This window comes from Tribolium castaneum, chromosome 6, assembly GCF_031307605.1.
Source record: "Tribolium castaneum strain GA2 chromosome 6, icTriCast1.1, whole genome shotgun sequence".
In the NCBI taxonomy this organism is placed as follows: Eukaryota; Metazoa; Arthropoda; class Insecta; order Coleoptera; family Tenebrionidae; genus Tribolium; species Tribolium castaneum.
In genome coordinates, this window is record NC_087399.1 from 7345549 (window position 1) to 7367838 (window position 22290).

The 22290-nt window shown below is 36.3% G+C and overlaps 5 protein-coding genes across 10 annotated transcripts; 3 read left to right on the forward strand and 2 right to left on the reverse strand.

Moving 5' to 3' along the window:
* The first annotated feature begins 5102 nt into the window (after positions 1-5102).
* LOC661855 (E3 SUMO-protein ligase NSE2) lies at positions 5103-5899 on the forward strand. The gene has a single exon (XM_064357229.1). The coding sequence runs from the start codon at positions 5140-5142 to the stop codon at positions 5860-5862; it is 723 nt and encodes a 240-aa protein (XP_064213299.1). The 5' UTR covers positions 5103-5139; the 3' UTR covers positions 5863-5899.
* LOC100141960 (centrosomal protein 20) lies at positions 5850-6486 on the reverse strand. The gene is made up of 3 exons (XM_001812498.4): positions 6329-6486; positions 6081-6284; positions 5850-6036 (listed from the first exon to the last, which is right to left on the reverse strand). The coding sequence occupies exons 1-3, from the start codon at positions 6360-6362 to the stop codon at positions 5891-5893; spliced, it is 384 nt and encodes a 127-aa protein (XP_001812550.1). The 5' UTR covers positions 6363-6486; the 3' UTR covers positions 5850-5890.
* A 9-nt stretch (positions 6487-6495) lies between these two features.
* LOC661809 (titin) lies at positions 6496-12324 on the reverse strand. Of its 4 annotated transcripts, none has more exons than XM_064357220.1 (10): positions 12015-12324; positions 11538-11963; positions 11289-11484; positions 11135-11239; positions 10942-11085; positions 7791-10500; positions 7459-7743; positions 7262-7413; positions 6776-7212; positions 6496-6730 (listed from the first exon to the last, which is right to left on the reverse strand). In XM_064357220.1, the coding sequence occupies exons 2-10, from the start codon at positions 11938-11940 to the stop codon at positions 6678-6680; spliced, it is 4485 nt and encodes a 1494-aa protein (XP_064213290.1). In that variant the 5' UTR covers positions 11941-11963; positions 12015-12324; the 3' UTR covers positions 6496-6677. The 4 variants fall into 4 exon arrangements, with proteins under 4 accessions (XP_064213290.1, XP_064213289.1, XP_008196691.2 ...); XM_064357219.1 differs by having other exon boundaries at positions 6776-7209; positions 11289-11490; XM_008198469.3 differs by having other exon boundaries at positions 11289-11490.
* Positions 12325-12429: 105 nt separating this feature from the next.
* Positions 12430-20070, forward strand: LOC661774 (titin). 3 transcript variants are annotated; one of them, XM_064357222.1, is made up of 7 exons: positions 12430-12613; positions 12713-12919; positions 12970-13823; positions 16034-16737; positions 16790-16936; positions 19125-19216; positions 19434-20070. In XM_064357222.1, the coding sequence occupies exons 1-7, from the start codon at positions 12596-12598 to the stop codon at positions 19464-19466; spliced, it is 2055 nt and encodes a 684-aa protein (XP_064213292.1). In that variant the 5' UTR covers positions 12430-12595; the 3' UTR covers positions 19467-20070. The 3 variants fall into 3 exon arrangements, with proteins under 3 accessions (XP_064213292.1, XP_008196686.2, XP_008196684.2); XM_008198464.3 differs by having other exon boundaries at positions 19865-20070; XM_008198462.3 differs by having other exon boundaries at positions 19125-20070.
* LOC103313929 (uncharacterized protein) lies at positions 20053-20798 on the forward strand. Its single transcript, XM_008198465.3, has 2 exons — positions 20053-20466; positions 20516-20798. Exons 1-2 carry the CDS (start codon positions 20194-20196, stop codon positions 20708-20710), a joined length of 468 nt encoding a protein of 155 aa, XP_008196687.1. The 5' UTR covers positions 20053-20193; the 3' UTR covers positions 20711-20798.
* Positions 20799-22290: the final 1492 nt, after the last annotated feature.

A 22290-nucleotide genomic window follows, 5' to 3' on the forward strand; every position in this document is an offset into this window, starting at 1 on the left:
ACAAACCAATAATTTCATAAAACTTAATTTCAATTAAAATCTTTAAATGCGGTGTTGAAAGTGACATTTTGAGTGACACATTTTAAATACAGTAACTATAAATAAAATAAAACACTCAAATAATTAATTGCCACGTAATAATTTTGTCTTTAATTTCAATGAATGAAAGTGGCTGCTCAAAATTTAATGCAAATAAACATTTTTTTGGTTTCATTTTTATTATTATTTTTTTTAATGCTACAAACGGTAGCCAACGAGGAAGCGATATGAAGGTAGGTGTATTTTATTACTGTGTCGTATTTATTTATTTCACAAACCAATAATTTCATAAAATTTAAATGCAATTAAAATCTTTAAATGCGGTGTTGAAAAGTGACATTTTGAGTGACACATTTTAAATACAGTAACTATAAATAAAATAAAACACTCAAATAATTAATTGCCACGTAATAATTTTGTCTTTAATTTCAATGAATGAAAGTGGCTGCTCAAAATTTAATGCAAATAAACATTTTTTTGGTTTCATTTTTATTATTATTTTTTTTTAATGCTACAAACGGTAGCCAACGTGGAAGCGATATGAAGGTAGGTGTATTTTATTGCTGTGTCGTATTTATTTATTTCACAAACCAATAATTTCATAAAACTTAAATGCAATTAAAATCTTTAAATGCGGTGTTGAAAAGTGATATTTTGAGTGACACATTTTAAATACAGTAACTATAAATAAAATAAAACACTCAAATAATTTATTGCCACGTAATTTTGTCTTTAATTTCAATGAATGAAAGTGGCTGCTCAAAATTTAATGCAAATAAACATTTTTTTGGTTTCATTTTTATTATTATTTTTTTTAATGCTACAAACGGTAGCCAACGTGGAAGCGATATGAAGGTAGGTGTATTTTATTGCTGTGTCGTATTTATTTATTTCACAAACCAATAATTTCATAAAACTTAATTTCAATTAAAATCTTTAAATGCGGTGTTGAAAGTGACATTTTGAGTGACACATTTTAAATACAGTAACTATAAATAAAATAAAACACTCAAATAATTAATTGCCACGTAATAATTTTGTCTTTAATTTCAATGAATGAAAGTGGCTGCTCAAAATTTAATGCAAATAAACATTTTTTTGGTTTCATTTTTATTATTATTTTTTTTAATGCTACAAACGGTAGCCAACGAGGAAGCGATATGAAGGTAGGTGTATTTTATTACTGTGTCGTATTTATTTATTTCACAAACCAATAATTTCATAAAATTTAAATGCAATTAAAATCTTTAAATGCGGTGTTGAAAAGTGACATTTTGAGTGACACATTTTAAATACAGTAACTATAAATAAAATAAAACACTCAAATAATTAATTGCCACGTAATAATTTTGTCTTTAATTTCAATGAATGAAAGTGGCTGCTCAAAATTTAATGCAAATAAACATTTTTTTGGTTTCATTTTTATTATTATTTTTTTTTAATGCTACAAACGGTAGCCAACGTGGAAGCGATATGAAGGTAGGTGTATTTTATTGCTGTGTCGTATTTATTTATTTCACAAACCAATAATTTCATAAAACTTAAATGCAATTAAAATCTTTAAATGCGGTGTTGAAAAGTGATATTTTGAGTGACACATTTTAAATACAGTAACTATAAATAAAATAAAACACTCAAATAATTTATTGCCACGTAATTTTGTCTTTAATTTCAATGAATGAAAGTGGCTGCTCAAAATTTAATGCAAATAAACATTTTTTTGGTTTCATTTTTATTATTATTTTTTTTTAATGCTACAAACGGTAGCCAACGTGGAAGCGATATGAAGGTAGGTGTATTTTATTGCTGTGTCGTATTTATTTATTTCACAAACCAATAATTTCATAAAACTTAATTTCAATTAAAATCTTTAAATGCGGTGTTGAAAGTGACATTTTGAGTGACACATTTTAAATACAGTAACTATAAATAAAATAAAACACTCAAATAATTAATTGCCACGTAATAATTTTGTCTTTAATTTCAATGAATGAAAGTGGCTGCTCAAAATTTAATGCAAATAAACATTTTTTTGGTTTCATTTTTATTATTATTTTTTTTAATGCTACAAACGGTAGCCAACGAGGAAGCGATATGAAGGTAGGTGTATTTTATTACTGTGTCGTATTTATTTATTTCACAAACCAATAATTTCATAAAATTTAAATGCAATTAAAATCTTTAAATGCGGTGTTGAAAAGTGACATTTTGAGTGACACATTTTAAATACAGTAACTATAAATAAAATAAAACACTCAAATAATTAATTGCCACGTAATAATTTTGTCTTTAATTTCAATGAATGAAAGTGGCTGCTCAAAATTTAATGCAAATAAACATTTTTTTGGTTTCATTTTTATTATTATTTTTTTTTAATGCTACAAACGGTAGCCAACGTGGAAGCGATATGAAGGTAGGTGTATTTTATTGCTGTGTCGTATTTATTTATTTCACAAACCAATAATTTCATAAAACTTAAATGCAATTAAAATCTTTAAATGCGGTGTTGAAAAGTGATATTTTGAGTGACACATTTTAAATACAGTAACTATAAATGAAATAAAACACTCAAATAATTTATTGCCACGTAATTTTGTCTTTAATTTCAATGAATGAAAGTAACTTGCTCAAAATTTAATGCAAATAAAAATTTTTTTTCGGTTTCATTTTTATTATTATTTTTTTTAATGCTACAAACGGTAGCCAACGTGGAAGCGATATGAAGGTAGGTGTATTTTATTGCTGTGTCGTATTTATTTATTTCACAAACCAATAATTTCAAACGTATTGTGTATTTTTTATTTTGTTTAATATTGACAAACGTTGCTTGTTGTAACTTTCATGCAAATAAAGATTTTTATTGGTGTTGTTTTAATTTTTTAAATGTCTTGCTACAAACAGTAGCCAACGCAGAAGCCATATGAAGGTAGGTGCATTTTTTTGCGTTTTATCTTGTGATGTGTTGATTTAATAGCTTGTGTGCCATATATTATACCGTATTGTGTATCCTTTATTCTGTATAATATTTATTAAAGTCGCTTGTTGTAACTTTCCTACAAATTAATTTTTTTGTTGGTTGTGTTTTTAATTTATTTTTTAGGTTTTGCTACAAATGGTAGCAGATGCAGTACAAAAGGTAAGAGCATTTATTTAACGCCAAGTGAAAAAGCTTTGATTTTTGTGTACTATTTTTTCATTTCACAAACCAATAATTCCTTTATTCCCTTCATTTGAAATAATCATTGTTTACCTCATCCTTATATCCTTTTTTCCTGGCAAAAATGCTCTAAACCTCCACGTGGTTCTTGCTGGACAAATTAGTTATTAGCTAATTTGACCAATTAGAGCAATCCTTAAATATAATAAGTATTCTTGATTGTTTTTTACACCTTTAAATTATGTCGCTTGTAGTAAATTTCATGCAAATAAAGATTTTTTAATGGTGTTGTTTTTAATTTCTTTTTATTGTTTTGCTACAAACAGTAGCCAACGTGGAAGCCATAAAGGTAGGTGCATTTTTTCCCTTCAATTTATCTGTGGTATTGAATTTCTTATAGTTTGAGTGCCACATATTATGTTGTATTGTGTGTTTTTTATTTTGTATAATATTGATAACATGTAACTTTTATGCAAATAAAGATTTTTTTAATGGTGTTGTTTTTAATTTCTTTTTATTGTTTTGCTACAAATAGTAGCCAACGCAGAAGCCATAAATGTAGGTGCATTTTATTTTTGTCACGTATTTTTTTTTATTTCCAATAATTACCAATAATTCTTTTATTTCCCTCATTTTCTAATAATCATTGTTTACCTCATCCTTATATCCTTTTTTTCCTGGCAAGAATGCTCTAAACCTCCACGTGGTTCTTGCTGGACAAGTTAGTTATTAATTTGACTAATTAGAGCAATCCTTAAATACGAATTTTTTTTAAATTCGTTAAGATTCTAAGGGTCGTTTGTCCGAACATGATTTTTGTACAGTCAAAGGCCCTATTAGAGGGCTTGATTTCCTACAAAAATTAAGAAAATTGCAGGATATAAAAGGGATGAAAAGAAAATAAAGTTTTCGAAATAGGGAAATTTTATAGAATCTTTAAAAATTCATTAAGGTCTCAAGGGGTGTTTGTCCGAACATGAATTTTTTACAGTCCAAGGCGCAATCGGAGGGCTTAATCTCTTGCAAAAATAAAGAAAATTGCGGGATATAAAAGGGGTGAAAAAAAATAACGCTTGCAAAATAGGAAAATCTTAAAGAATCTTAAAAAATTCATAAGGTCCCAAAGGGTGTTTGTTCAAACATGATTTTTTCACAGTCGAAGGCTCTATCGAAGGGCTTAATCTCCTGCAAAAATAAAGAAAATTGCAGGATTTAAAGGGTGTGAAAAAAATCGGTTTGCAGTGCTTCAATATAAGAATAAAAAATTCAGAAATTAAATGCAGTCAAGTTTTAATTTTTAATAGAAACACATTACAATGGTCAAAAGATGATTTAGAGTCCGCAAAATGACAAATCGTCCACGGTGGTAGGAGTGCGCATCTTTAAATTAGGGGTGTTGGTAGAAAACAGTGGCGTGGCGTGGCCCTACATCTGTAGGGAATTCGTCTTAAAATTTAACATTTCAATATTACCAGTTATAATAAAAATACCAGTAGAAACATTTTTTGCAATAAACGCGTTTTTACTCGTTACTCATTGAGTATTTTTATTTATTCGACGTCTCTGCTTTGTATTTCTAGGAGATCAACGTGTATTAGCATTAGATATGATTTTTACTATTTCATCTTGCTATTATTGAATAGAGGAAATAGTAACTACTACAAATTATAAATCTCAAACCCTTCTTGATCATGGAATAGTTTTTTGCTACGCCACTGCTCAATCTCCCCACTCGATGAAGTACGCATTGGCTCCGCCTATCGTGGTCGTTTACGGAGTTTCCGAGCTCTACCCACTTTGCGCTTATATAAAATCATAAAGAGACAATTTTTTTTCAAGCGCACTTGTCTAGATAATTTCATAATATCTTATTATTCATAAAAATTAATAAACTTGAAAATTTCATACGCTCCCTGCGCGCAGGTATTGTCTGGTCGACTGTAATGTTCACCATTTCTGACCGAGATGAATGTCACTTCAAAAAAATGGCGTCACAATTTGAAAGACAGGATAACCTGCTCCAAGACTGTGTTAATTCCCTAAAAACATGCAAGGAATTGATCGAAACGCATTTGGACGGCCCAGAGCGAACCGGAGAGTTGTCCCAACTGGAAGCAATCGTGAAGGATTACTGTCTCTTGAGTTTCAACGCTTCCAAATCATCAGAGGCCTGCCGCGAAGTTTTGGATTATTTTAACAACGAATCGACTGATCACGACGTCGATATCGACGAGTTGTACAACACGAAACTAGCGAGCAAAAAACAGGCGTTTAGTGGTAACTATCCCGAAGAAGAAATCTGGAAGGAGGTTTTTATGGGGATTAGAGACCGCGAAATTGAAGAGGTCGAGCAGGGAACCAGCCAGGATGATGCAACGGAATATGAGGAAATGGGCGATTCGATTTTCTGTTCCAATGTTTTTACGCCACCCGTGGATCCGATTAGCAAAATGGTGATTCAAAACCCCTACAAGAGCAAAAAGTGTGGACATATCTATGATTACAAGTTCATTCTGCAGTATATCAAGTCGAGGAAAAGTAAGGCCCAGTGTCCGTACATTGGGTGCAACAATGGCAGTATATCAGTGGATCAGCTGGTTAAGGACCAAGAGACACAAAGTAAAATTGAAAATTATCAAAGAAACACGAATACTGAAAGCGATTGATTTTGTATTGATTTTTCTAATACATGTGTTAAGTTTCCTCATTGATTTCATGATTTTGGAACGCGGACACGATATAATACAATAACGGAATTTTCGCAGTCCTTGAATCATCCATGACCCCCAGTTTGGTCGTCAAGACATCACGACTCAAACGTTCCATGTTTTGTCCACATTCTTCAACGAAAAGTTAGACAAAAACTACCAAAATTTAAACAAACCTGCGGCAAGAATTTGCTCAGTGTACAGGTAACCGTTCCAAGATAAGTATTCCCTAATCAATTCATTGATAAATCGCGTTTCGTCCGGCACCTTTGGGGGCTCCTCTTCCGTTGAATTCTTGTTCAATACTGACATTACGGCAGCCCTCAACTCGGCTTTAAATTTCTCCAAACGGCCGTCCTTGTGCAACGACTCTTTCACGGCTAAATTAACTAATTAAATAAGATAATTTCTCCTAATCGCTTACCTTCCAATAAGTCGGTTTGTGTTGGCTCTGCCATCTCAAAAAATAAATAAACAACTTTCAAAAACTGTCAGTGTGACAGTTGTTTGTGTATTGTGTTGCGTAGCAACGCCACAACGCATCAATCGCAATCACTCTCGTGTTCACGTGACCACAAGAAACGAGAAATGTCAATTATTGAAAAATATTTTATTCCAACACTTTTCAGAATAATACAGTTCCTTAGTTTATAAAACAGTCTACCGATACAACGAAAATTCTACGTAATCGCAACTATAATTAAAATAGAAAATGAAATCACTGAATATGTACATACATAAACACTTTATTACAACTTGCTTAAATTTCCGGCTTAATGATGTGACGAAACACCTTGAAACGGCTGATGCGAAAGACTATTTACGTCTGAAACGCCACAATTAGCGGAAACATTACAAAATTTCCATTTACCTGATTGGAAGGGGCCTTGCATGTAGGGTGGGGGTCCCTGATGCCGGTTCAGCACGACCGGCATGGGGGCTCTGAACGGATACCCCGCCGGACTACTCTGCAAAATATTCCCTACGTATTGATGAACATTATTGATGGTGTGCGTCTTGATTCGCGACGGGAACACGTGAGGTGGCGGCGACCCTGGAGGCGGTGGCGGCGGCGGCAGATTATCGTCCTCGTCATCATCGTCGTCGTCCAAACTTTGTACTCTCTTCACCACCTTCACTTTGATCTTCTTCTTCTTCGCCTTCTTAGGAATCTTTAACTTTTTGTACCGTTTCTCCTTCAGCTTGCACGGGTTAGGGGGCGGCGACGACAACTCCTCCCCGCCCGAAGGGGACGTGCCCTCGCCAGGCCGCACCCCGTCCGCGAACTGAACACTCTTGCGTTGTCTGCTGTAAAACAACAAGTAAGAGAATAGCCGGGGTGGTGAAACAAACTAACCTCGCCCCCTGAGCCAATAGAATCCCTTTACTCGTAGAAGGCGTGGCCGAAACGACGACGGGAACGGGCGGCCATTGGACGGGTGTTTCCCCACTTTCGGGCTCTTCTTCAATTTCATTGGCCAAGGCCTCGGCTTCGAGTTGAATGGCTCTCTATAAAGATGGTTTAGTAATGATTTAATAAATATCAACGGTTACCTTGATCATATTTTCGGTTTTTAATTTGAGTTTCAATTGTTTGCGTTTTTCCTTCTCTTTCCGTTTCTTCTCTTTTTCTTTTCGGCGGCGCTCGCGTTCTTGGCGTCGCTTCTCGCGTTCGGCTTTACGTTCAGCGATTTTTTGTTTCATGGTTGCTTCGGCTGATTGCTTTTCGGGTGTTTCCCCGATTTGGTTGTTTGGTGTCGGTATTTCAGGAATCTGCGCCGCCGGGACGATTTGTAACATGTTACCGACTTGAACGATCTTTTGGCTCCGCTCAGACGACTACAAAATTAAATTCCTTACCCAATTAACGCAAAAAAACAACAAACCTTGTTTTCTAACACAGGAGGTGGCATTTCGTCATTTGGAACAACTTGTAGAATATTTCCGACTTGTACGACTTTAGTGGCCGGAACTGACTTGACAACATTTGGCGGAGGTGGCTGTGAATACATAACGGGCCCATATGGAGGCATGTAGTCATTTTTCGGCCCATACTGTCCATATGGAGGATACTGTTGCCCGTAAGGATGATTGTACCCATAGTTCGGGTAAGGTTCGGGTACTTTCGGTGGCGGGGGCGGTTCGTTCTTCTCCAATCCCAACACTTGATTAATTCTATCGTCCAATGAAATCCTCCGTGGCGACATTTGTGGCGACTCCGACGTCCGTTTCTTCAAGTATTTAGCCCCGCCTGCGTACGAAGGCGGCGACTCGACGTAATCCTCATGATTGGGTTGTGGTAACATATCGTCACTGATCGTCGAATCGGCCACACTCCTCTTAAAACCGTCCAATGGCGAATTGAGAGGCGAAGCTCGACGAATCCGCGGCGAGGGCGTTCGCTTTCTAGCCCCGCCCCTAGAACGGGGCGGAGAATTCGTAGGTGAGCGTCTTCGGCGCCGAGGAGGGGATCGTCGCCTTGGTGACGGGGAGCGTCGTCTTGGCGAGGAGCCCCGCCTTCTAGGCGGAGTTCTACGGCGCGGGGAGGCGTGGCGACGGCGTGCAGGCGGGGACATGCGTCGAGCGGGACTCCGCCTCTTTGGACTGCGCGAACGACTGCGTCTTTTCTCTTTCTTCCGTTGTGGGGAGAGGGAACGTTTGGGCGGTTCGGGGTCGGGTTTAGGGGGTTCAAGGGCTGGTTTAGGGGAGGGTTCTTTCGGTGGGAGGGGCACATCCTTGATGTCCTCCACAATAGGTGTCGGTTCGGTTTTAACCTCCGGTTCCGGTTCAAGTTTTTCGGTGGTTTCGTCTTTCGGTTCGGGTTTTTTCACGAATTTGTCGGTAAAGTCGGCACTGTCCGAATCGTCATTTAGGTTGAGGTTCGAGTTGTCTACGAGTGGAGGCTTCTTCGGTAAGACAATCGAAGGGAACACAAACGGCTTCGATAAGTCGAGACCTGACTCAGATGTTTCCTCTTGCTTCTCTGCTAACGGATTTAGTAAAATCGGTGTGGTAAGTGGTAACATCAAGTCGACTGGGACTATGGGAGAGGGGACGGGGACCGGGGTCGGAACCATTTCGGGAAGATCGCTAGGAACAGGAATATCGAATTCGTTGAAAATGTCATTATGTTTTCCCAACAGCAAACCTTCACACTCGCGTTTTTTCTTCTTCTTTTTCTTCAACTTCGACTTGCGTTTCTTCTTTTTGTGGTCGCTGTCGGAACTCGACGAACTCGAACTGGACGAACTTGAACTACTCCGTTCGATTTTCTTCTTTGTGGGTGAGGTAGTTTCCGTACTTACCGCCTTTATAAATTCCTCGTATTCGTTTTCGAGAACAACCGCCGCCGGAAAACTCGATTCAGTCGAACTAACAGTACTCAACAAACTATTATTGAGACTGTCTATACTAAAGTCAAGCTCAATCTTCGCTTTCTTCACTTTAACGCCCGGCTCGGGCGTGCAAGGTTTCACATCTTCGGCAACCGAAACCTTTTTTTCTTCAACGTCAAGCTTAACTTCTTCCTGCAGTTTGAGAATCTTCTGTTTTTCCAATTCGAGTTTGCGTCTTTCTTCACTCAGTGTCCTTCGTTCTTCTTCCAGCAACTTCAATTCGTCAACGACAGAGAGCGGCTTCTCATCCCAATTTGATCTCCGCGAGAAGTTTTTAATATTCAGAGGTATTTCGAGATTTGTATAATTGTCATTTTGTGATTTGTTCCGATTGTGACTCCTTTCAAACAACTCTTCGTCGCTTTCCCACGACCTGTTCACCTTCAAACCCTGACGAGGGAACGAAGACGAAACGTCATCGTCACTTTCCCAATGTGAGTGATACTCATCGGTGTCGGGAGTCGCATCTTTCTTCGTTTTTTCCTCCTCCACGACCATTTTCGCATCTTCCGACCAACGCGATTTCTTCTTTTTCCGGTCCTCAAACCGGCTTTCTTCAGAAGATCGGGATTTCCGTCGCTCAATTTTCATTTCTTTCTGTTTCTCAAGCTTGATTTTCAGGGCGTGCTCAATTTTCGGTTCCTCTGATTTGTGTTTCTCGTGTTTCGGCCGTTTTGCGTCTTCTTCAGTCTCCGATTGCTTCCTCTTCCGAGATTTCTCCTTCTCCGGTTTTGCCTCATTTTCTATCTTCTCCTCGCGTTTCTTTGCTAACTTTTCGTCTATTTTCTTCAATTCCTCGATTACTTGTTGCTTGCTAGGTTTCACTGGTTCTTCGTTCTCCGATTTCTCTTTTTTCTTCTTTTTTTCCTTCGCTTTTTTATGTTTGTGTTTCTCCTTCTCACGCTTCTCCTTCTTTGTTTTGTCTTTTTTACGCTTCTTTTTCTTCTCTAAGCCGTCCTTACTACGCTTTTTAGTTTTTTTCTCGTCGCCCTTCTTTTTCTTCTTCTTTTTAACACTCTCGTTGGGTTCCGCGACTGCAACCACTGCTTCATTTTCTTCTTCTTCACCGACGTAAGTTTGGAGAAAACTCAAACCAACCGAATTTTCCAATACTTTACATTGGTTTTCCGAATCTTTCCATATTTTCGGATACCAGGACTTTGATCTAGCAACTTTCGCATCGTGCTCAACTTCTCCAAACCTAACGAGACAAAAACCACCAAATTTGTCGCCATCAAAACACAACTTTGGAAACGAAACGAAATACAAAATCGCAATTTTAACTTAATTTAAACTCAACCAATTTACTAATAATTGTATTTGGAAAAAATGCAGAAATGTTGAGTAGAAAAACTATCGACTAAAAGTTAAAAAATTAAAATTTAATTTAAACTATATTAAAATATAGTTTAAATAGATAATATTTTTGCAATATGTTTAGGAAATTTAATGCTCTATCTGCCTGTATTTTTTTTGTATGTGTTGTGCTAATCGTTGCATGAATCCAAACAATTTTTTGCTCTGAAAACATGGACGGCAATGGAACTGCGCTCTCTGGAGGCGTTAACTGAACTATCAAGAACGGGTACGTTTTATTTGTAGGTCGTTTCGTATCCTACCCTTTAGACATCCATACACTCACATAATCGAATTCGAATATAAGTTTTCAATGTTGGCGACAATGTTCTTTGGCAGTGACTCCAAAATCGTTTTTCGTGGCAAATGGTACGGTTTTATTGTTGCACAGTTTACACTGTAGGCCACAGTTGGCTTACTTTTGGTATATCTAAGACAAAACAATTTAAATCAGCCGCCAAAAACAGTGACGTGATCACCTGATATATTCAAATGGTATTATTCTATCCTCCCTGTCCACAGTCTTCATTTTAAACGGAACTATTGGCAGAGACGGCGATTCAAACAACAATTGCCTCAACAACCTTAAAAAACCGTTTCAAAAAAAGCAATTGACAAGAATGACTCAAATACTCGTTATTTCCCCCAGGCGACGCGATCTCAAAACTGCGATTCGCCTCAAACGTTGCCTCAAACTCGCAAAACTCGCGCCAGTTTTTCGGGTTCTTTTTCGCCTTTTTGGCGATTTTCTTGGGCGGTTTTTCGGGCGTAGGCGACCTCGACCGCCGCCTGTAATTCCTGGCCTTCTTCTCCACCTTCTTGAACCTGCCTTTATCTGAAACGTGAGTCACACCGGCTCAAGGGGGCGCCTGGAAGCCTCACCTGGCGTCCTGGAGCGCGACCGCTTCGCCGCCTGCCTCTGCAGCTCCAAATAGGCCTGTTCCTCCCGTTTCAACTCCTCGATTTCCTCAATAACGGCCTTCGCCTTGTCATCGTGATAGTGGGCTGGTTTTTTCGCCGGTTTTTTCGCCTCCTCGCTTTTTTCCTCGACCGGCTTGCTCTTCTTGGGGGAGGCTGGGAGGGAACTCGGCCGCGTGGAGGAGAACGCTTGGAGGCGCTTCTTCGCCTGGAGAGTGCTCTTGAACGTGGGCTTGGCCAGGGGGCTGTCGGTCTTGTCAGGGGGGAAGTCGTTTTCTATCTCCGTGAAGTCGGGTTTGGGGAAATTCGGGGGCGCCTGGGGCAGGTCGGGGGCGGACTCGGGGAGAGGCAGGGCTTCAACCTCCATTTTTTAGATCGAATTACTATCAACTACAAGCGGAGCTAAGGAAAGTGAGAGAAAAATTGCGCGAATTCACTTACCACACCCGCATGTCTGGAACTTGCGATAAATTGTACTAAATGTTGCTTGTAAAGGTGTAAATAAATAAATTTCAGGCTAGGGGGAGACTGAATTGGCCATTTTCCGGCGCACGGGGGCACTGAACTCGGGGAAAACGGCCGGAAATTGGGAAAATTGCTTAAACTTGCGAAACTTGTAAAGATAATTGGGTTAAATTTTATACATTCTGTGAAAATTGATATTTGTTATTATTAAATTCTATTTTGACAACACATTGCAAATCCACCACAATCGATGGCTAGGGACTTTTGCTGCGTCAGGCCAGCCAATCGACGTTCATTCACGTTACAATTTTAACGTACCGATGAATTTATCAAACTTTAAACACAGAAATTGGAGTCACAGTTAAACATTGTGTCTAATTTAATTAATTGATATTTTTTGAGTTCGGTATTTCCAGTTTAGGTGAATAAACTAGTGACCTGGGCGCTACCAACCTCACCGATGGAAAATTCCACAGTAAATCGTCGAATTGTCAGCGCCATATTGTTCACTTATTTATGTTTTGATTTCAATCGATAAATAGCTAAAAAATCGTAAAATGGAAGACAACACTCAGGTAAAACCCTAAATTCTAACCCTTGTCTTGTTTTTTCCCTGTTGTGTGTTATTTTTGTAAAGTTTGGTCGCATTGTCATGACACCCTCTATTGTTCCAGTTGTCTTTTCCAGAAGAAGACGAAGATTTGGAAGCTTTACGATTAGCAGCCTTACAGTCTTTGAAACGTAAAGCCAGCAATGAAGCCCAACAAATGGGTCACTTTGGTGGTATTAAAGACAAGGGGAATCATTTTAATGGGTCACCGCGGGGCAAGCACAAGAGGGGCAAATTTTCAAGACTACAGCAAGGTCGCATTCCTAGAAACGTGAGTTTGGGTGAATCCATTGTATTTGTATCGATTTATCGTGTGTTTAGGGCCAGTTTAACGGTTGGTCACGAAATTCGAATTTGATCGCCGTTCCAATGGTCACAGAAGACGAGAAATTACCGGAAAGTACGAAAAATGTGACTGAGGATGTCCCAAAATTGGTGCTTCCCCAAGACAGGTATTGCAAAGCCGACAAATCTCCCGAACGTTCTGACCCCATTTCAACCAAATTCGACCGTTATGATAACTCAGACGAGTCAGACGACGAGTCTGAGGAGGAACGTTCCAAGTCCGAAACGGAGGAAAAGCCAGAGTTGACCCGTTCGAACAGCCTTGAGGCCCTGATGGCCGAACTCGAAAATGAAATACAAGGAGTGACGGCGGAAAAATCGCCACCAAAACCCAAGAAAAAACGAAAAGTTTCGGTCATCGAACCGGAGGAGAAAATCGGCGAAAACGCCGTTAAAGAAAATGTGAAACCGGAACTGGAGGTGAAAAAATCACCGAACTTTCGGCGCAAATGGCAAAAGCCTCGTCGGCCGTTCCATCCGCCGAGTTTAGTGCATCCCGTGGCGCCGCCACCGGAGATATTGCCGCCTCCGGTGGTGGCGTTTGCCCCGCCTCCAATTCCGCCGTTTGCGCCTTATATGGGTTTTGATGGTGTTTACGCCCCGCCTATTTACGAATCTCCGCCTCCACAGTTGCCACCGTTGCATATGGCGCCGCCTATTTATGAACGCCCTCTTTCTCCCATTGGTGTTAATACCGATTTTGGGAATGGGATCATGGCGCCGCTGTCGCCACGGAGTGCCGCTTTTGTGATGGAAAATCGGGCTATTATTGAGAAGAGGAAACGCAGGTCGTACTCCCGGAGTCCGACTCCGGTTAGGTTCCGGAAAAGGTACATTTAAACATTTTTTTAAATTTAATGTTGATTTTAACTCAACATTATTTCATAACCACTTTTACATTTAAAAATGTCTCTTTAAGTTTAATGCCACAATTTTTCGCCCATTATTTCTTCAGTTAAATTATGTAAAAAATTGCAAACATGAACGAACGAGAGAATTGAAAGTAACGGTTCGTCTTCTGAGGTGTGACAAAGACAAAGAAAAAAAATAAAATTTGAGAAAAATTTATTTCCAAAATTGCGAATTTTTTTCAGAGTTTCTCAAAATTGCGAAAGGTACAATGATATGAATGATATGAATATTATTTTGAAGTAAAGGCAAATCCTAATATTGAAAAAATTTTAATTACAGTGTATTTTTAAAAAGTTTGGTATTTTTATATTATTCGTTTTCTTGAGTTTTCAAGAAATAATTACGTTTCTATCGCAAGTTTAGTGTTTTTTCGACTAAGAAATGTGTTCATACGCTCGAGAAAAGTAAAAATAACGCAAACTTTTAATTAATTTTTTGATGTTGTTTTAGCTTATTTGCGAAATAATTTTGTTCCTTTTAAGCTCAAAAATGACGAAAATAACTTTTTTAAAATAAATATAATATAATATAAATATAATAAATAAATATTTTTTTATTTCCGTGTATTTTTGATGAAATTTTGAACTTACCAGTAAAACATGCCAAAAATCTTACAAAATTGTACTTCCAAACGCTCAATTATCTAGGATTTTGATTGGTAAATTATTAACGTATTCATAAGAAATTTTGCGTAATACTTGCATTTTTCTTAGGCAAATATGCTAAAATCTCCAAATGTTTTAACAATTGTGAAAAAAAATTTAAAAACGCCATATACTCAAAAGAAGGAAAAAATACAAATTTGAACTAATTTACTGTGTTTTTTTTAATTTATAAACATGCTTACTCGCTCGAAAAATTCAAAAAAGTCCCAATTTTTTACTAATTTGGTGATATTTTAGAATATTTTTGCGGACATTTATTTTTATTATTTTTCATAAAATTTTTGGATCAGTTTGACAAAATCTCTATGAATTTAAAAATTTTAAACTTAAACAATAAACAAACGCTCCAAAAGTAACACAATAATTATGTTTCTGATTGAATAATTACCGAAGCACTCGAATTAACAGTAAATTAATTAGCTACTTCTTAAGCACAATTTTAAATTTCTCAAAAAAAATTTTTTTTTGCTCAAAAACGTGCTTATGCGCTTATTTTAAACGAACTTTGTCATTTTTTGACTTACACCCTTAATATTTCAAATAATAATTGCGTTTCTGACAGAAAAACAATATTATAAGTTCGAAAAGGGGAACAAAAATGTCGTATTTGACCTAATTTAGTATAATTTTTTTAAATTCAGAAATCTGCTTACTTGTTTGAGTTTAAATTTTTAAGTAATTCCGTGATTTTTTGAATTATTTTTGGCAAAATGTCGCTAAATTAATTGTATTTCTAAAAAAAAAAGAACGTAATTTTTCCAATAATTCTGTGATTTTTTGGCCCGATTCAGCAAAATATCTGGCAAATCTGAGCACTAATGCAAATATATGTTCAAATGCTCAAAAATAATAACATTTTCAACCTAGTTTGGTAATTTTTCGGTTCTGCATTACTGCTTTAGATTAGAAACAAACTTACACGATGAAAAAGGAACAAAAATAACACAATTTTTTTTTAACTAATTTGGTAATATTCTTCCCGAAATTATTGATATGATTGAGTTTCCGACTAAAACTTTTACACTTTTTGACCTAATTTAGTAACCGTCTTGATTTGGTTTGGTAAAACTTCGCAAAAAAATATTAATTATTTTTTAACATTTGTTTTTCAATTTTTTTACAATTCCAGAAGCATTTTTTATGTTGCAACTTCTTTCTGTAAGTGGCACTGCTTGTATTATTTTTTTTTTCTAAATTTTAAAAAGCTTCAACTGGGGAATTCATTTATTTATTTTATTGATTGTAGTTTTTATCTGTCGTTTCTCAAATTGTAGAATTTGGTTTTACTCTTCTTCAAATTTCAGTGTCATAAATTTTGTAAATCAATTAATTTTGTCACTCACCTTACAATCGATAAAAATAAAAAATAACTTCATTATTTTATTATGGAATGTAATAAGTCAACGAACGTTTTAAATTAAATTAAATGTCCTATTGTCAAAAAAATTTAATTTATTTTTTAGGGCGTCTTTATCGCCTTTGAGGCGTTCCCTATCTCCATCACCTGTCCGAAAAGTATCGCCACGCCTATCTCCGAAAAAACAATCATCGGTTCGCGAACGGTTAGGAGCGAAGAACGGCAAGACTGAAGAAGTGAAGAAAGAGGAAAAAGAAGATCCGGTTTTGGAAGCGCGACGAAAAAAATTTGAACGTAACGAAATCACAATGACTGAAGGTGTGATACGTTTGAAGAAACCCGAAAGTGAGGAAGTGAAGAAAGAGGAACGCGTCGAAGACGAGCTGGAGGCGGAAGAAATCGATGAAGATGCGTTGTTGGAAGGCGCCGATTCGATTATTTTAGACCCAAAACTCGATACACTTTTCTCCGATGAAGAATCGGACAGTGACAACGAAGGACGGTTTAAAACCAAGCAAGAAACGAATCAGAAAGTTCCAATTTTGCCGTTTACTAAACTAATCAACGGCGCGAAGAGTGAAGTGAAGACCGATCTTCGGCTGGAAGAGAAGAAGACCGATAGGAGGAAACGGTTTAGGAGTCGGACGCCGTTAAAGAAACCGGAGGTTAAGCTTGCCAGTGAAAGAAAAATCGAAATCAAAATTCGAAATCCGGCGAAATATGAAAAGAGCGAACCGGAAGAAAAAGTGAGGAAGGTGGAAGTGGCGGATGAGAAACCGGAAGAGAAGGTTGAGTCGAGTGTGACTGAAGGTGAGTTGGTGATTTTAACATGGGATTTAGATTTTTGGAATTTTTATTTTAGGTGATTTGAGGACGCAACTGAGTCGGAAACGAGCCGAGAGACAAAAACATCCTCTTCCGGACGGCGTGCCGTCGAGACTTTTGCAGAATGCACTACAAGGAGTTGGCTTCAGGAAAGTGAAAAAGAGTAAAAAAGACGAAAATACAGGTACGTCCCTGAAAATAAGTTGTCAAAAAAAATGAGTCATTCGTGGTCTTAATACTAATTAATTCGAGTGAATATTAAGTGCGAAAAATACCATGAGTGAGATTATTCGGCTCATTTTTACCTGAAACACACTAATTAAATATTATTGTCGACTTAATTCGATGCTTTTTAAAGCTTTTATTCAACTTACTTTGTTGTCTGCTGTCTTTGTTTCATATTTTCCGAGCTAAATTTTACAGGGTTCTTGTTGTCCGAATGAACGGAAATTTTGCATACTTACGTAATCTGCGTAATTGAACAACGTAATGGCTTACGACATTTCCTAAAGCTTTTATAAATTTTAAAATTCCAACCTGTAAGCAAAAACATTCTCCTTTGATAGAAAAACATTGTTTTTTCTTTTTTAGCGCATCTTTTAAATAAAAACTTTTTTTAAATATTTTTTATATACACTGAATATTGTAAATTCGTATTATTGTAATGGATCATATTTAAAAGAAATCTTTGGACAGGTCGATTTTATTTTCACATCCTGGTAACATTTCTGACGTTTTTGGTTTTTGAGTAATGACGGATTTTTAATTTTTTTAAATGTAGACCGACATTTTTGTTTCTTTTTGTAAGCATCAAAAGATTGAAAAAATAAATTAAAAAAAATATAAAAGTTACTGTTAATTACACATTAAAGCCTTATTTTTTTTCTTTTTGATTTATAATATAAAGGACGATTGTTTTTTTAATCTTTTTGTGAGCATCAAAAGATTGAAAAAAAAAATAATTAAAAAATATAAAAACTATTGTTAATTACACATAAAAGTCTTATTTTTTTTCTTTTTGATTTATAATATAAAGGACTATTGTTTTTTTGCTTTACAAAAATATGAATTTTGTGAGTTACTTTAAACTCACTTTGTATTTTTTATCTGATTTTGTTAAATACTTTGTGGGAAAAAAAATAAATCCAGCCCAAAAAATGTCTAAACGTTCGAAAAATTTTATATTTTGCGAAATATAATTGCATTTCTTAAAAAAATATACTGACTTTCGGAATGTCAATAATTATGTCATGTTCGACTTATTTGGTGATTTTTTTGTAGAATTTAGCGCGATCCTTCGAAAAAAAATAGTTCTTTCGCTCGGATATCATCTTAATATTTTTCGAAAAAACTATATTTTTAGCACAAAAACATTCTTAAAGTATTTCTTAAAGTAAAATTTGCGAAATAATTTCGTCTCCAGTAAGAAATGTTCTAAAACCCTTGACAAGGCAAACATTATGTTATTTTCGATTGAATTTAATGGTTTTCTGACCTAACTGTTTTTTTAAAGAATTTACAATTACTATTGTACTTAAATACTTAAAAAATGTATTTTTTAGACTTACTTTTAACAATGTCTTCCACAAGTTTTTTTTTATTAAAAAAAAATATGCGAAAGTCCCCAAAAATGCGGAAATTTTGTCATTTTCAGACCGGTTTAACAAAATTTTTTGAAAGAATACTCTGTTTTTACTTGTTTTTGTATAATATTATTGGTATTAAAAAATATTTAGTACTGAATTCTTAAAAAGTAAATAAATCCAAACAAAAAAAATTCAATTAAAATCAAATACAACGCTGAAGAAAGTCAAATTTTATACATTTGTTGAAAGGTTTTACTTTTTCTTAAAAAGTAAATAAATTCAAACAAATAAAATTAAATGCAACGCTGAAAAATGTCAAATTTTATCCATTTGCTGAAAGGTTTTACAGACGTTCAAAGTAACATTTTCTTTCTTTTACTTGATCTGAAATGGTGAAAGTTTTTTAAAATGCGACCAATGTATTTAGTTAAAAAAAAAATTTAAACTGAATAAGAGCTAGTGCTCTTTGAACATGATGTTCCATGATTTCTACATGTTTTTGAAAAATGTTGCTAATTAATTGTCTTTCTACTAAGAATCCTATTAATATTTTTGATCAAATTTGTTGTTTTTTCAAAGTTTTTCGGTACAGTTTTGCGATATCTTTAGGTTAAACAAACTGGGCCTTTAGCCCATAAACAAGTTTGAAACCTCTCCAGACATTTGCGACCTGAGTTCAAACAAAGGAAACAAAATTGTTTGCTAAATTGTTAACTTTCGACAAATATTTGGCGAAATTTTTAATAGTTTTTTCGACACTTGAATATTTTGTTATGCTCTTTTTAGAAGGGAAATTGCCGATTCACTTGCGACTGGGGGCTGCCACCGAGCCGAGTGGGAAAAAGTCGAGGAAGCAAAAGAAAGGAAGTCAGGAGCAGGTATTGTGTTTTGTTGCGTCATTTCTTATTATTATTATTTTTAGTTTAAAATTGTTCGTTAGTACGTTAGTATCAAAACGATTTCTAATCGGTGCACTAACAACCAAACGTTTCGCTTTGAAAAACCGCGTTTTTATTTTCGTGACTCATCTGTGATTTATAGGTTGCATGTGATGTATTTATTTCTCTCTTTTATGATTTAATCTGACTGTTACAGGATATTATATCGACAGACACACAAAAAAATTAATTCGAATTGTACAAACTGTGATATTTTATAAGACTTGTACTTAATTTAGTTATTTATGTATAGTATGCAATTTTTAAGTTTGTTAATTAAGGTTTAAAAAGTGCATACCAGCCATGTAGATGTTGTAAGTCCCTATCCCTAGTCCTTGTCGCTCCTTAAAACATTTAGTGATCCCAATGTTCCACGATTGTAACAATTTATAATGCAAGAATTACACATTTGTGCAGTGTGTGTGGTCTTAATGTGTAATTTTTGTAAGTGAGACAATGATGTAACTACTTTGTATCATTTTTGACTGAAAAGATTGAGAAAAGAAAGCACGGGAAAAAAGAATGATACATAACAAAACAAAACAAATCGAAAAAATACTTATTGGAAATATGTTTGTAACAATATAGGTTTAAACAACTCCAACAACGCCACAAAGGCCAACCCACGAAGGAGTCCGAATTAATCAGGAAGCCGTTAGTGTGACATCAGGACTCTCGTTAATTGTAATAAAGAGTAAATAAGTTGTAAATCACTTTATTCTTTTTTTATTGCTTGCTTTATACATTTTGTGACTTTTTTAAGTATTTAATAAATGTAAATATTGTGTATACGAGCCACTGTACAGCTTTATTTATAAAATAAACGTGTTTATCGTCCGAATTAATCGCGTGAGCCTTAGTGACATTTTTCGGTCTTGTCATTCACCGTCAAACATTCCCGTGCAAACTCCCAAAAAATGTCCGACAAAGTCGAAGACCTCAACTACGACTTCAACTACAACCTCTTCATCGCCAAGACCCTCCTCAACAACCTCGCCAAGCACGAGGACAAGACCAGGGCCACGCGATGGATGAAGAAGCTAAGTACGTGCAACCGCACCCTCAACGAGATCAAGCTGCGCAACGACTTCATGTACTACCTCATCGTGAACATCCAGAACGGCGAGCTGCAGCCGCCCTTCAACGAGAACCCGCCGCAGAAGCCGCTCCCGTCGATCGCCCACCTTCTGGTAAACGCAGTCAGTCCTAGGCCGGTACAATTACTAATGCGGGTTACAGCCAGGGGGCGCGGAGGCCGAGGCAAGGGACGAGGCGGCGGCCTTTGAAAAAATGGAAGAGACGACGGCGGGGCGGAAGCCCATGCTCTACGAGAACTCGCCAGATGGGGGCGCCTTTCTGGCGGCGCAGCCCATTCCCAGGTGTGGGGCCTTCTGCTACCTGGCGGTCGTGGCGAGGAAGCCCGAGGCCGACTGATTATTTGATTTTTGAGACGAGATTTCAAATAAAAATATTTTTTCTGTTTGGTAAGATAGACAACCAGCAATACACGACTTTTATGAGAGTATTTGTTTAATTCATAACGGTTTATCAATTGTTGTTTTCACGCAGATTATACGTAAATGAGTTTCCTGTGCGTGGATTTTCAAATAAATGTGATTTAAAAGTATTAACCAACCGAGCCGGTAGTACACAAAACTGCATAAATAGTTTGACTACTGGAGTTTAGAGGTCGCGTTAGCTTGAAGAAACCTGTAAATTTAAAGGAATCTAAAGTCACTGGTAAAGTTTCCTACTAATGGACAAGGACAATTAATAGTTTTAGATGTTTTGATTTATAAACGGTGTATCATTTTGCTTTCTGATAACATTTAACATAATTCTTAGGGTGTTTTTATCTGGATCTTTTATTTTAATGTATTGTGCAGTCTAAATCACGGGTATGAAAGGAAAGCGATGTTATTGGTTGATTCATGGCCTCCTTGATGTATGGAGACAACTTTGTTGTTCAGGCCTGGCGCATCGATAAGCTTCAGCGGTTTTTTCGAAACTGTAGATGGCGCCCTATTTAGCGCACTGACGTTTATCTGACAAATAGCATTTGTGAGGTTAAATCCGAAAAAAATTGAATTTAACAAGTACAATCAGCAGAAGAGAAGGTGAAAAAGGGCCCACAATGTAATTGATAATTTCTAAATACAAAAACTCAAAAAAATTTATAAAGTAGTAGATTTTTTCGGGAGTTTGGTGATCCACGAACGGTGCTTGAGAGTGAGCAGAGGTCCAGACAGGGACTTTGGAACGGACGGTTCAGAGACACTCCAGCAGAGAATAACGCAGCAGAAGAACGCTGGATCGAGCTTTTTTAAACCATTTCATTTGAAAAAAACGACTTTCTTTGCACATTTTACTAAAACTAAATTAACAATAGCAGGTTTTGAAAATACGTGTGTGCAAAATAGTTTCATTTGCCTAAACAATGTATTGCAAATATCTGCTGGTTAAAAGGTTGCAAATACCTTTCAGAAAACTTAAGCCATGTCTTAAAAATCACAGATTTGTAACGCATTCAACCTTAACCATTGGTAAAACCATAGAGTATGCATAATAAATGGAAGGTTCTTTGAAACATCGTTTTCTCTGCATCTGTGTCTGCGTACTAGTGCCGTAGGTTATGCTTAAAATACTTATAAACGATGAACAATCAATTCACCTTAAAATAATTTGTATATCTTCTGAAGCTGAAAATGAAAAATCCTAATGATCGTAAAATGATTTCCTGCAAAGTTACACTATCCAAACGTTTATTCAGGGCATAACTTTAGAATTATCCTCACATTTTCAACGTATTTCACGAATGCACACGTACATCTTTCAAATTTATTAGTCTTTAACCTCAAAAATGGTATTTGTCAAATAAACGTCAGTCCGCTAAATGCAGCGCCAGTGGGGAATCAGCCGAACTTAACGATGCGCCAGGCCTGAACAACGAAGTTGTCTCCATACATCAAGGAGGCCATGGGTTGATTAAAAATAGTTTGTTGTGCCAATGTAAG

Coding starts and splice junctions, on each gene's coding strand:
- LOC661855 (XM_064357229.1), top strand. CDS start 5,140: ATGTTCACCATTTCTGACCGAGATGAATGTCACTTCAAAAAAATGGCG.
- LOC100141960 (XM_001812498.4), bottom strand. CDS start 6,362: ATGGCAGAGCCAACACAAACCGACTTATTGGAAG. Junction 6,285..6,328: donor ACAAACCGACTTATTGGAAG/GTAAGCGATTAG, acceptor TAGTTAATTTAG/CCGTGAAAGAGTCGTTGCAC. Junction 6,037..6,080: donor TGAGCAAATTCTTGCCGCAG/GTTTGTTTAAAT, acceptor TTTTCGTTGAAG/AATGTGGACAAAACATGGAA.
- LOC661809 (XM_008198469.3), bottom strand. CDS start 11,940: ATGGAGGTTGAAGCCCTGCCTCTCCCCGAGTCCGCCCCCGACCTGCCC. Junction 7,414..7,458: donor AAACCGAAAATATGATCAAG/GTAACCGTTGAT, acceptor CCATCTTTATAG/AGAGCCATTCAACTCGAAGC. Junction 6,731..6,775: donor GCAAGGCCCCTTCCAATCAG/GTAAATGGAAAT, acceptor GTGGCGTTTCAG/ACGTAAATAGTCTTTCGCAT.
- LOC661774 (XM_008198462.3), top strand. Junction 16,738..16,789: donor TGAGTCGAGTGTGACTGAAG/GTGAGTTGGTGA, acceptor TTTTTATTTTAG/GTGATTTGAGGACGCAACTG. Junction 16,937..19,124: donor TAAAAAAGACGAAAATACAG/GTACGTCCCTGA, acceptor TGCTCTTTTTAG/AAGGGAAATTGCCGATTCAC.
- LOC103313929 (XM_008198465.3), top strand. CDS start 20,194: ATGTCCGACAAAGTCGAAGACCTCAACTACGACTTCAACTACAACCTC. Junction 20,467..20,515: donor CGTCGATCGCCCACCTTCTG/GTAAACGCAGTC, acceptor TGCGGGTTACAG/CCAGGGGGCGCGGAGGCCGA.